Source organism: Gracilinanus agilis, chromosome 5 (assembly GCF_016433145.1).
Source record: "Gracilinanus agilis isolate LMUSP501 chromosome 5, AgileGrace, whole genome shotgun sequence".
Lineage (NCBI taxonomy): Eukaryota > Metazoa > Chordata > Mammalia > Didelphimorphia > Didelphidae > Gracilinanus > Gracilinanus agilis.
This window is the reverse complement of record NC_058134.1, coordinates 111,292,209-111,305,981: the sequence shown is the minus strand read 5'-3', so window position 1 is coordinate 111,305,981 and position 13,773 is coordinate 111,292,209. Positions and strand designations below refer to the sequence as shown.

The 13,773-nt window shown below is 32.6% G+C and overlaps 1 protein-coding gene across 1 annotated transcript in view; it reads right to left on the bottom strand.

Moving 5' to 3' along the window:
* LOC123249922 (protein mono-ADP-ribosyltransferase PARP12-like) overlaps positions 1–13,773 on the bottom strand; it is a 68,033-nt gene that overhangs the window by 19,807 nt on the left and 34,453 nt on the right. Inside the window, exons 6-7 of the mRNA XM_044679010.1 lie at positions 11,850–11,951; positions 5,535–5,703 (exon numbers count right to left, since the gene is read on the bottom strand). Coding sequence (XP_044534945.1) covers positions 5,535–5,703; positions 11,850–11,951 — 271 coding nt within the window. The remainder of the gene's footprint in view (positions 1–5,534; positions 5,704–11,849; positions 11,952–13,773) is intronic.

Here is a 13,773-nt window from a genome sequence, read left to right as displayed (position 1 = left end):
GGATCTATAGGTATGCAGAGTTTAATACACTTTGGGGCACAAAATTATTGGATCACTCTACAGATTCACCAAGAGTTCTCTAATTATTTGTTTTACCACTTCCTCTCAAGTATGCCATTTTCTTTATTTTTTGTCATCATAGTCATTCTGATTGATGTAAATTGGTATCTTTGAGTTTTAATTTGCATTTTTCTAACTAATAGTGATTTAGAACAGATAGATTTCTTCCCTGAAAATTGCCTTTTCATATCCTTTGACCATTTGTCAATTGAAGAATGGATCTTATTCTTGTAAATTCAGTGTTCTATATATGTTAGAAATGAGACCTTTAACAGTAAAACTTACTGTAAAGATTTATTCCAGTTTTCTGATTTTCTTCAAATTTTAGCTGCATTTTTTCATTTGTGCAAAAACTCTCCAATTTAATATATTCAGCATTTTACTCCTTATGAACCTGCCTTTCATATTTGGTCATGAACTTTTCCCTTCCTTTTTCCCTAGATCTGACAAATAATTTCTATTATATTCCACTAATCGAAACACAAGGTCATCCTTTATGTCTAAATCATGTGCCCATTGGAATATAATATAAGATTAGTCTATACCTATTTTCTGCCATAATGTTTTACAGTTTTCCCAACATTTTTTATTGAATAGAGAATTCTCATAACAATAGCTTAGATCTTTGGGAATATCAAACAATATGCTATTCTATTCATTTGCTTCTGTATATTATATAGCTAATGTGTTCATGTGATCAACTTCCCTATTTCTTACCCATTATCAAATAGCTTTGATTATTACCAATAATGTAGTAAAATTTGAGACCTAATACTGCTAGGCCCTGCTCATTTTTTTTTCATTGATTCCTTGAATATTCTTAACTTTTTATTCCTCCAGATAAATTCTATTATTTTTCCTAATTCTATAAAGTAATTTTTAGGTAGTCTTACTGGTATGGTACTGAATAAATAACATAATTATGGCAATATTGTCATTTTTATCATATTGGCTCTGCCTGCTTATGAGCAATTAATTTCAATTAATGTTCAAGCTTCCTTCCACAAACAGATTAATATGGGAAAGTGTTTTACATGATAGCACATGTAAAAATCTGAATGAGACTCTGCTTACCATCTTGAGGAAAGGGGAGAGAGGGAGAGAATTCAAAACTCAAAATTATTTTTTAAATGTAAGAAACTGTTTTTACATGTAATTGGAGAGGAAATTAAATTTTAAAAATTTAAGATAGGGTAATTTAAGTATTCTGTTTCCTGTTCTGTTAATCTAGATAATTAATATTTTTGTTATTATTCACTCATTTCATTTAAACTAGCACATTTACTGGTATATAGTTGGGCAAAAGAGTTCCTAAATATTGCTTTTATTTCTGTATCACTGGTTTTGAAATCACCCTTTTAATTTTGGAAACTGGTAATTTAGTTTTATTCCTTATTTTTGCTAATTAAATTAACCAATGGTGGTCTATTTTTTGTTTTTCATAAAAGTATCTCCTAGTTTTATTTATTAATTCAATGGATTTTTTGCTTTCAATTTTGTTAATTTCTCCTTTGATTTTTCAGGATTTCCACTTTGGTGTTTATTGAGGATTTTCCTTTTTTTCTAGTTTCCTTTTTAGTTGTATGCCCAATTCATTGACCTTCTCTTTTCATGTTTAATTGGAAGATTTTAATTTGATGGCTTTTAAGGGTTTTTTGGGGTCATAAATATATTTTATTGATTTATTCTTCCTATATTTTATTGATGCAAGAATTTAGAGATATAAAATTTCCCCAAAGGACTGCTATGGTTGCATTCCACAAATTTTGTTATGTTAACAGAAATTGTTGATTGTTTTTTATTAATTGTTCTTTGATTTATTCTTTGGGATTAAAATACTTAGTTTCTAATTAATTTTTAATTGTTTCTTCACTGACACTTAATTGAATATGATTTTTATTGCATTATGGTCTATGAAAAGCATATTTAATATTTCTGTTTTCTGAATGTTTGTGAGGATTTTATGCCTTAATACAGGTCAATTTTTAAGAAGGTGACTTGCACAGAAATAGATATACTCCTTCCTATTCCCATTCTTTTTGTTTCTAAACCCTTAACTTCTGTGTATTGGCTCATAGGTGGAAGAGTGGTAAGGGTGGGCAATGGGGATCAAGTGACTTGCCCAGGGTCACACATCTAGTCCCATTCTTAATCTCCAGAGGTCTATTTTATCTAACTTTTCCATAATTCTGTTCAGGTCCTTCACTTCAGCAAGCATTATATGTAATGGGCATAAGCTAAAAACCTTCCTAATAAGATCGGGGATGAAGCAAGGGTACCCATTATCATCAGTATTATTCAACATTGTACTAAAAATGCTGGCTATAGCAATAAAAGAAGAAAAAGAAATTGAAAGAATTAGAATTGGCAATAAGGAAACAAACTATTATTCTTTGTAGCTATAATGCTATTCTTAGAGAATCTTGGAGAATTAACTAAAAAACTAGTTGAAATAATTACCATTTTTAGCAGAGTTGTAGGATATAAGATAAATCTACATAAATCATCAGCATTTCTATGTATTACCAACAAAATCCAAAAGCAAGAGATAGAAAGAGAAGTTACATTTATAATAACTATAGACAATAAAAAATATCTAAGAGTCTACTTGCCAAGACACAGCCAGGAACTATATGAACACAATTATTAAATAATTTTCATACAAATAAAGTTGGATTTAAATGATTAGAACAATATTAATTGCTCATGGGTAGGCTGAGTCAACATAATGAAAATAATAATTCTACCCAAATTAATTTAATAATCAGTGCCAAGCCAACCAAACTACTAAAAAATTATTTTATAAAACTAGAAAAAATAATAAAAAAATAAATCTGGAAGAACAAAAGGTCAAGAATATGAAGAGAATTAATGAGGAAAAATGTAAAGGGAGATGGCTTAGCTATGCCAGATCTTGAACTGTATTTTAAAATAGTAATCATCAAAACAATCTGGTAATCGCTAAGAAATAAAGTGGTAGATCAATGGAATAGACCAGGTACACAATACACAAGAATAAATTATCATAGTAATCTAGTATTTGATAAACACAAAGATCCATGCTTTGGAAACAAGAATTCACTATTTGATAAAACTACTGTGAAAACTGGAAAACAATATGACAGAAACTAGGTATAGAGATCAATAGTTCACACTGTATACCAAGATACAGTCAAAGTAAGTATGTTTTAGAAATAATGGTTGCTATCATAAGCAAATTAGGGGAGCATAGAATAGTTCACCTGTCAGATTTATGGATAAGGGAAGAAAAAACAAGAGACAGATCATTATAGGACATAAAATTGATCATTTTTATTAGAGTAAATTAAAGTGTTTTCACAAACAAAACCAATGCAACCAAGATTAGAAAGAAAGCATAAAATTGGAGGGGATTTGATTTCATAGCAAGTATCTCTGATAGAGTTCTAATTTCTAATATAGAACTGAGTCAAATTTATGAAAATATAAGTGATTCTCCAATTTATAAATGACCAAAGGATGTGAATAGGCAATTTTCAATAGAAAAAATCAAAGTTATCTTTGTTACATGAAAAAATGTTTTAAATCACTATTGGCTTGAGAAATGCAAATTAAAACAACTCTGAAGTACCACCTCATACCTATTGGTTGGCTGACATAACAGAAAAGGAAATGTTGGAAAACATTTGGAAAAATTGAGGCACTACTGCACCATTGGTGGAATTGTGAATTGATCCAACCATTCTGGAACTATTTGGAATTATTCCCAAAGGACTACAAAATTGGGCATATGTTTTGATCTAGCAATACCACTACTGGGTCTATATCCCAAAGAGATTTTTTTAAATGGTGGGGGTGTCTGGGGAGGAGGACATATTTGTACAAAAATATTAATAGTAGCTATTTTGGTGGTGGCAAAGGATTGGAAATTGAAGGGATGCCCAACAATTGAGGAATGGCTGAACAAGTTGTATATGATTATAATGGAATACAATCATGCTGTAAGAAATAATGAGCAGGATGGCTTCAGAAAAACCTGGAAAGATTTAAGTAAACTGATGCAGAGTGAAGTAAGCAGAATCAGACCTTTGTATACAGTAACAGCAATATTATATGATGATCAACTGTAAATGACTTAGCTATTCTCAGTAATACCATGATCCAAAACAATTCTGAAGGACTTATGATGAAAAAATGTGATGCATACTATTTTCATGTTATTTTCTTTGTGGGGTTGTTTAAGAAGGGAAATAGGAATGTATCTTCTTCCATGACTCAACTAATATGAAAATATGTTATATATGATATCACATGTATAATGTATATAAAAATTGCTTACTGTCTCAGGGAGGGGTTTGGAAAGGGAAGGAGAGAATTTGGAACTCAACATTTTGGAAAACTAATTTCAAAGATGGTTTTCACATGTAATTGGAAAAAAATCAAATATTGAGAGGTTTTTTTAAAATTTTTAAATCGAGTGGGGGAAAATTAACACGTAAGATGGTAGGCTCCCAGCTCATTTCCAGTTGACAAACCTATCAAATGACAAAGAAATATGGTGGTTTCTATTAGCTCATCTATTGGTCTATCCAATAACAAAATCTACAATTGTCTTTTTATTGCCAACAATATAGGCCTTACCATATTATTCCCCTTGTTAAAGATAAGGAAACTAAGAAGTTAAGTGACTTCTCTATGGTGTAAGAAGTGCAATTCAAAATGAAGTTTATATGAATCCATTGTCCTTTACCCTTTTCACTACACCAGGGCTGCCTCTTAAGTGGTCAAAGTCAATATGGCCCCAGATTGAACAAAACCCCAGGGCCATTTACACCAAGTATAATCCATACCTCCATGGGAACCACAAATTTATCTAATCCATATTAGATTTTCAGGAAGCAAAGAAAATAAAGCAAATTATTAAGTTCCTTAAATCTTTCTTTAAATCTAACCACTGCAATAAATAGAGCCTTCTCTATAAGCAATTATCCTGAAGCCTACACACAGTTTATTTGACCTGTTTGTCTATATAGCTGGTGACTTTCTCCTTGCCAAAACTGACTGATAGACAAGTGATATCACTGAAGTCTAAGTGGAAATAGATGTTTTGGAATTGGAGACTGGAATCACCTTTCAAAATTAAAACAAACAAAAAAACAATTGTCCTAAGTTGGAGAGTGGCAAAGTAAAACAAAACCTCAAGCACAGGCATTATGAAGTTGTAAAAAAATAAACAAACTGGAACTTTCCATAGGGCATACATTCAGAATGATTTTCTTTAAAATGATCATGAAAGTGGCATATGCATTGCAAGCATGCGTATATACTTATACTTACACACACACACACACACACACACACACACACACACACACACACAAAACCAGAATTTCTTCCAAATTGCTTAGATGAAATGATGTTCACTTTCATATAGCCTAAATCTAATAAGCCAGTGAAAGCCCCACCAAAAGTAAATGGGAATAATAGCCACTCACCTGGGTTCCATATTCAACCCACTGACCATTGTCATTCAGCCAATACCAAAGCCATGTTGTGGTTAGGAGAATACTGGAAGGTTTGGTGACTGAGGAGGGGGTGGATAAGCGACGTACTTGATTCAAACCACAGGTCATAGTCTCAAAATTGATATCCAGGTCTCCCATTCTATAGAAATGAAGCAGAACAGGCCTTTAAAATAGATGGTTCCATTTATCAAAAGCGTGTCTTTGTATGTATGGGAAACAACAGGGCTACCTTTTATGAATAATCAATATCTTCATGTGGGGACACATCTAGTTATAATCTAGGGAAAGCTCAAATCAATAAAAATTTATTAACCCTAAAAAAGCAACTAAAATTAATGGAACAATTTCAGCAAAGTTGTAGGATATAAAATATTGCTGTTCAGTCTCTTCAATCATGCCCTATTCTTTGTGGTCCTATTTGGGATTGTCTTGGCAATGATATTAGAGTGGTTGGCTATTTCCTTCTCTAGTTCATTTTGCAGATAAGGAACTGAGGCATAGTTAAATGACTTGCCCAGAGTCACACAGCTAATAAGTGTCTGAGGCCAGACTTAAACTCAGGAAGATCAGCCTTCCTGACTCCAGGCCCAGTACTCTATCCAGTGCATCACATAGCTGCAGGATACAAAAAAACCACACATAAATCATCAGCATTTCTATGTGTTACCAACAAAACAAAGCAGTTAGAAAGAGAGAAAAATTCTATTAAAAATAGTTACAGAATCTGTAAAACATTTGGGAGTTAAACTACCAAGACATAAACAGGAACTATACAAACACAACTACAAAACATTATTTACAGAAATAAAGACATAAACAAGTAGACAAATGTTCATTACTAGTGGTCGGTGTGTAAATATAAAAAAAAATAACAACAGTATCTAATTTAATTTACTTATGCAGTGACATGTCAATTGAACTACTAATGTATTACTTTATAGAGCTAGAAAAGATGATAGCAAACTTCATCTAAAGGAACAAAAAAAAGGGGGGTAGAAGTAACAGAGGAAAAAGTGGGAAGAAAGAGGATCCAGAAGTACCAGATCTCAAATAATGCTGAAAACTATTTGATATCGACTTAAAAAATAGAGAGGTCAATCAGTGAAAAGGATTAGGTGCAATACTGAAGGAAAAGGTTATCTATTTATTAACAACTGCTGAAGAAAACTAGAAGGCAGTTTGGTAGAAATTAGTTTTAGATAAATACTTTACATCATATGCCATGATAAACTCCAAATGGATAGACAATTTCGATTTTAAAAGGTCATATAATAAACAAATTAGAGAAGTGAGGAGGGAAATGTCTTTGCATAAACAAAATTAATGGAGCTACAATCATAAGGGAAATAGTTACTTGAGTAAAACATTTTTGTAGCAAACATTTTTGATATAGGTATGTCATCCAATATATATATATATATACACATATATACACATATATACATACATATATATATATATATATGTATGTAACTAATGCAGACATATAGCTAAAAGATGAAAGGATATAGACAGGCAACCAAAGGAGAAAAAAGAGCTACTAATGACCATATGAAAAAAATGTTCCAAATCATTAGTTAGAGAAATTCAGATTAAAGCACCTCTGAGTTTCCACCATACAACTGTCAGATTAGGAAAGATGATCAAAAAAAGGAAAATGACAAATGTTAGGAGAGCTGGGGAAAACAAACATAATAACATACTCACTGTTGGAAGAACTATGAATTGGTCTAGCCATTCTAGAAAGTGGTTTGGAACAATGCCCTAAAAGTCTCTAAATAAGTGAAATAATATTGCTACTAAGTCTTCACCACAAGGAAATTTTTTAAAAAGCCAGGGTCAAGGATGCACAAAAATAATTATTTATAGCTCTTTCTTAGTGGCAAAGAATTAAACTAAAGGAGTGTCCCTTGAGTTGGGAAATGCTGAACAAATTATAGTATATAAATGGAATGGAATTCTATTGTGCCATAAGAAATGGCGAAAGGGATCATTTTCAGAAAAATTTGGTTAGACATGAACTAATAAAGTGTGAAGTGAGCAGAACCAAGAGAACAAATGATGCAATATTAATAGTACTACAAAGAAACTAAACTTTGAAAGTTGTAAAACTTCTGCTCAATGACTTTCTGAGGTAGGTGTTATTATCCATATTATTATTATTATTATTATTATATATTATTATTACATATTATTTTACAGATGGTGTCTGCAAGTACAAAGTTAAGCAATTTGCTCTGGGTTATAAAGCTATGAAGTCTCTGAAGTGGGATTTGAATTCAAGCCTTTCTGCCTCCAAGTCCAGTACTCTACACATTTTGTGCCACCTAACTGTAGATTACTGTTATAAATATTTTTGTACATAGGGGTCCTTTTCCTCTTTCTTTTAGCTTTTGAGGATACAGGCCTAATAGTAGTATTGTTTGGTCAATGAGTATGCACAGTTTTAAAACCCTTTAGGCATAGATCCAAATTTTTCTCCAGAATGGTTAAAGCAATTCATAACTCTGCCAGCAATGCAAAAGTATTTTTCCATATCCTCTATAGCACTTGTCATTTCTCTTTTCTGTTATATTAGTCAATCTGATAGGTATGAGATGGTATTCCAAAACTGTTGAAATTTGCATTTCTCTAATCAATAATGGTTTGGAGCATTTTAAAATATGACTATAGATAACTCTGATTCCTTCTTCTGAAAATAGCTTGTTTATATCCCTTGACCATCTGTCAATTTTGGAATGACTCTTATTTTTGCAAATTTGACTCAATTCCTTATATAGTTGAGAAATTAAGCCTTTATCAAAAAAAATGCTGTAAAATTTTTTGATGTTACTTTATTCTATGGTACCTTTTAGCAAAATATAGTTTTTCTGATTACCTCTTTTAATTAGGTTTATTTTTGCTTTGCTTTTTCTGAGATCATGATTGTTAGTATTGTCTTTTTTACTTTAACTTATTTATTGCCCCAATAATAGCAGAAATTCCCTTAGTATCCATGTAGATCATTCTTAAAAGAACTTATAGTGATAAAAATGTGGGCACATAGGACAGTAGTTTCTTATGTCCTCTTGGTTGTAAATTTTGGTAGAAGTACCTTTCATGTTTTTTTCCCTCTGTAGCTTGATAAATGCATTCTCCTCTTTTAGATATCCTGAAAAATCAATCCCTTGGTGTTTTCAGAAATTTCACTTCATATACAAATATATCTATAGCTGCCTTTTTTGTGGTGGCAAAGAATTGGAAACTAAAGGGACATCCCTCAAATTGGGAATGGCTGAACAAATTGTGGTATATTATGGTGATGGAATACTATTGTGCTGCAAGGAATGATTTCAGAAAGAACTGGAAAGACCTACATGAACTGATACAAAGTGAAATAAGAAGAACCAGGAAAACATTGTATACAGTAACAGCAATATTGTGGAATGATCAAATGTGATAGACTTACGTAATGCAGAATAATTCTGAGGAACTTATGGCAAAAAATGTTATACACCTCCAGAAAAAGAAATGTTGGAGTGCGATTACACATGAAAGCATATGATTTTTCACTTATTTGAGTACGTGTTGTATAGTTTTGGTTTTGTAAGATTATTCACTTACAAAAAATAAACTATATTTAATAAAAAAGAAATGTTACTTCACTTCCAACACAGACTTCTCTTGTTTATAAGCTGGTCTGGCTATTCTTCCATCTCTTTGAATAATGTTTCATTTTTTTCATTGGAGCACTAAAATGTTAAACTTTAAATGTAATCTTGAGCTATCCAAAACAATTTAATTGGATTGCTATAGAAATGCTGGCAGAAGGGACAGCTGGGTAGCTCAGTGGATTGAGAGCCAGGCCTAGAGATGGGAGGTCCTAGGTTCAAATCTGATCTCAGACACTTCCCATCTGTGTGACCCTGGGCAAGTCACTTGACCCCCATTGCCTAAAAAAAAAAAAAAGAAAGAAATACTGGCAGATCTTTTCCATTTTTCATCTATTTGTTGTCCTCTTTCCAATGACATAGAGAAATGCTGTTCAGATTACCATACTTAAGTTGTATGCAGTCTACTAAAAAAAAGTTTTTTGCTCTTATAAAGCCAACTACAAATTTATCATTCTTTTCTATATTGCAGAAGTGTGTGTGTGTGTGTGTGTGTGTGTGTGTGTGTGTGTGTCTCCTAATCTGGTATTCCTATAAGCTGCTATGTCCTTTTTCTTTACAAGAAAAATAAGTATTTTGTTCTTGAGGCATTATTGCATTTTTACATTTTCATTTTTATTTTAAGTTCTTCATTCTCTCCAACTCTTCGTCGCCTTCCCTACTCACTCATAAGGTAAAAAGTATAATACTTATTATATGTATGTAGTCATATAAAACATATTTCTACATTAGTCATTTTCTAAGGAAGAGAAAACAAGAAAAATAAAGGAAAGGGGAAAAAATATGATGCTCCAATCTGCACTCTGAATCCACCAATTCCTCAACTAGAAATGGATAGCATTTTTCATCATAAGTCCTTTGGAGTTGTGATAGACCATTATATTAATCAGAGTTACTTAGTTTTTCATAGTTGGTCATCATAACAATGTTGTTTTCATTATGCAGATTGTTCTCCTGGTTCTGTTCATCTCACTTTTCATCAGTTCATATAAGTCTTCCCAGATTTTTCTGAAACCATCTCTTTCATCATTTCTTAGAGCACTATGGTATTCCACCACATAAATGTACCATTAACAGTTCAGTCATTCCCCCATCGATGGTGTCCCCTCAATTTCCAGTTTTGTGTCACCACAAAAGAACAAAAAACAAAAAAGGTGCTATAAATATTCTTATACTTGTGGGTCCTTCTTCTTTTACTTTGATATCCATGAGGTACAGATATGGCTATTGTTTTACATCAGTGAAACTTTTATAGCAAATTGTGTCAATTGGAGCCAGTGTCTTTCCTTTATCCATCTCCCACTGTTTGGTATCAATTTTTGAATAGGTTAGGTTAAAACTGTTGCAATGAACAATTTATGTTTCTTTTTCATCCTTTCTTCTAATTGTTTTAATTATTTGTTCTAATGTTTGATCATGCAAACAACTCATTATGCAATAATTCCCACCCTAATAACCATGCATTGCTATCTGTTAAAATATAATGACCTTCCTTTTCTCTGATGTTATTGAATTTTTGCCAGGTCTAGTATTTTCCCAGCACTCTTCTTTAAGCAAACTCGTTTGGGTTTTTCCCCCAAATATTCACAGCATACAGACTCCTTCTGACTCCTTATTTCCTACCTGGCTACACTTCTTTGGCACTTCCTGACTTCTTCACCTTGTCCTGAATCTGAATTAGGTACCTTCCCTCTCCTTGTTTAGCTTCTTTTTGTATTCTTTTAGATTATAAGCTACTTGAAGGTAGGATCTATCTTTCTTTTTCATATGTGTAGCCCTAGTTCTCAACACAGTGCCTGGCACCTGGAAAGAGCTTAATAACTATGCATTGACTGTTAACTATTGACTAGTTGCTTTGGCCTTTCATTTTTGGATCTCAAACAATATTTTCCAAGTTTTCAACATCCTTCTTTGTGTCCACTTTCACATTGAAGACACTGATTATCAGTGTATATGTTGACTTAATTTAAAGGTCATGTCAAGGAATTAATTACATTTATCTACTTCATTCTCTGTAACAGATGGTGGCACATAAGTTACAATTATCTTTTTGTTAAATCTATGTTTATGTTCATCATGAACACTAAAGTCAGTATATTATGACCAACTATACCAGGAAATGGCATTTCTTGCTAATTTGGGATACATAAAAAAAAAAATTTTTATTTGCTTGCCCAAGGATAAACTATGAGTCACCCATCCAATTTAACTGCAATTTCCTTGTTTTTTAATTTCAGTTATAGTAAGAAGGTCAATATTAACATGATGCTTTCTTTCAGTAGTATTTTAACGCAATGATCAGAATTATAGGACAAACAAACAAAAATAAGGAGCATAACTTCACGATAAGAGAGCCTTTGGGCTTTTTCTTCCACCATTCTTTGCTGTTTTGTAAATAGCAATATTGTGTCTTTGGTAGTAGTGCCCAATCTTGGCTCTAGAGAGGTAGAGGACAGAATGATAAAGGAAAGAATGGTGCCTCCAGAAGATTTTCTACCAATAATTTATAATAGAGATTAATCTATAAATCTTCAATTGAAGAAGAAATGTATCCAAATTAGTCTCTCTTCATAACTTGGTAACTCTTCTACTATGAGAAAGGATGATGATGGAAAACAAAACAAGCATTACTCACTGGGCTCCAACATTTGGGAAAAGAGGCGGAAGACCAAGAGCCAAGTTGAACAGGAGACTGATATACGAGGGAGATGAGGGAGATGGGGCTGGGGAAACATATCTAAACAAGAAAGAAGAAGAATTGTCATAGTAAATTATCTCTCAGACTCTAAGTGTATTGATATGAAAAATGAGTAGAAACCTAACCTGTAAAATAAGGAGGGAAAGTAGGGTCCAAATTCTATTCTTAATCTAAAATGGAAGAACCCTGAAACTTTTAGGATCAGCTACCTAAGGTGTTGTTCCTGAGAGGGGAATAGCTAGTTTTATTCCTGCTACTGACAGAAAGGCAAGATTTAACCCAAGGGAATTTATGTCTAATCAACATGGTCCTGCTCTGATTGAAGAGAGAGAGTGTGATAGGAAATAGCAGCAGTTTTATAAAGAGAAGCAGCAAGGGGTAGTGAACGGAGAGCTTGCCTTAGAATCAGGAAAACCTGCATTCAAGTTCTGCTTCTGACACATACTGTCTGTGTGACCCTGAGAAAGTTGCCTAACCTCTCAGTGTCCCCAGGCAATTCTCTAAGACCATAAATTGACAAGAAACTGCCAACTTGCTTTGGTGAAGAGAATTTCCTCACCTGGTGATATCTTATACCAATGAAATCATAGATCTGGTCCCCACATCTCAATTTATTTATTCATTTGTTTGTTTATTTTAGCCCTCATTTTTTTGACTTAATAACAACTCTAACACAGAAGGTCAAGGGCTAGGCAAACAAGGTTAAGTGATTTGCCCAGGGTCACACAACTGGGAAGTATCTGAGGTCAGGTTTGAACCCAGATCTTCCCAACTCCAGGCTTGGTGCTCTACCCTGTCCCTCATTTTAGAGGAAAAATAATGGATCCCTTCCAGAGAACACAGAAAAAGGAGAAAACATACTTCCAATTACCAGGCCCAAGGCTCTGAGCATCTTAAATGAAAAACGGTTGAAAGGGCTTTTCAAAACACTTAGTCAATGTTTCTAATCCAAAAGCAAATACAGGTATGGGGTTATAGACCCAGAGCCAAAGGGTGGAATAAAAGGGCTTCTTGCATTCCTCCATGCTGGGAATTCAGTTTCTCTCTCATCTCAAAGCAAGTCAAAATTGAGAGTTCTCCAATTGAATCAGAGGATCAAGGGAGTTGGACAACTGGTTCAAAGCATCTCTTTCTCTCCTTTTTAGAAGCAGGGAACTATGGGGCAGAATATCACATCTACTATTATATATAATAGATAATGTTAGTTGATTTTCTTAAAGAGAATTCTTTTTTTTTTATTCTTTTTTTTTTTTACAGGGGAAGGCTTTTTTCTTCAGGGAGAAGGATATATCTTTATGAAATGAAGATGATATGAAAATAAAAAATGGTTTAAATTATTTTTAAAACTTAAACAATGTAAAACACTTCATAAACTAAATCTGAGTTATTCCTTCGGAATCCCCTTTAGAGACAGAACATTGCTGGTCAAATAGTAACTATTTCGTAGCTATATTATTCACATTTGAAATTAACCCCCTTCTGTCTCAGAGTATCAAATTATACAATAATTCCCACAAACAAAATATTTTAAATATAACTAATATTTAAGGTATGCAAAGCACTTCACATTAAGGAAAGAATTACAAATATTATTATCCCAGTTTTTAACATGAAGTTAGGTTAAATTTGCCCAGAAAGTAAAAAGTAAAACAGCACGGTGTTTAGATATAAATTATGGATCTTGTTTCAACAAAATCTATTACCTCTTACAATGAATATGTCTTATGATCTGAATTGAAAACATAACTTTATCTTTTTAGGCAGTTATATTTCACCCAGAGTGAATACTAAGGTTATACATAGCTCTTCCAAATTAGAAAAATCGCCTCAACAAAATGAAATCATTCATGTTAAATGTAGC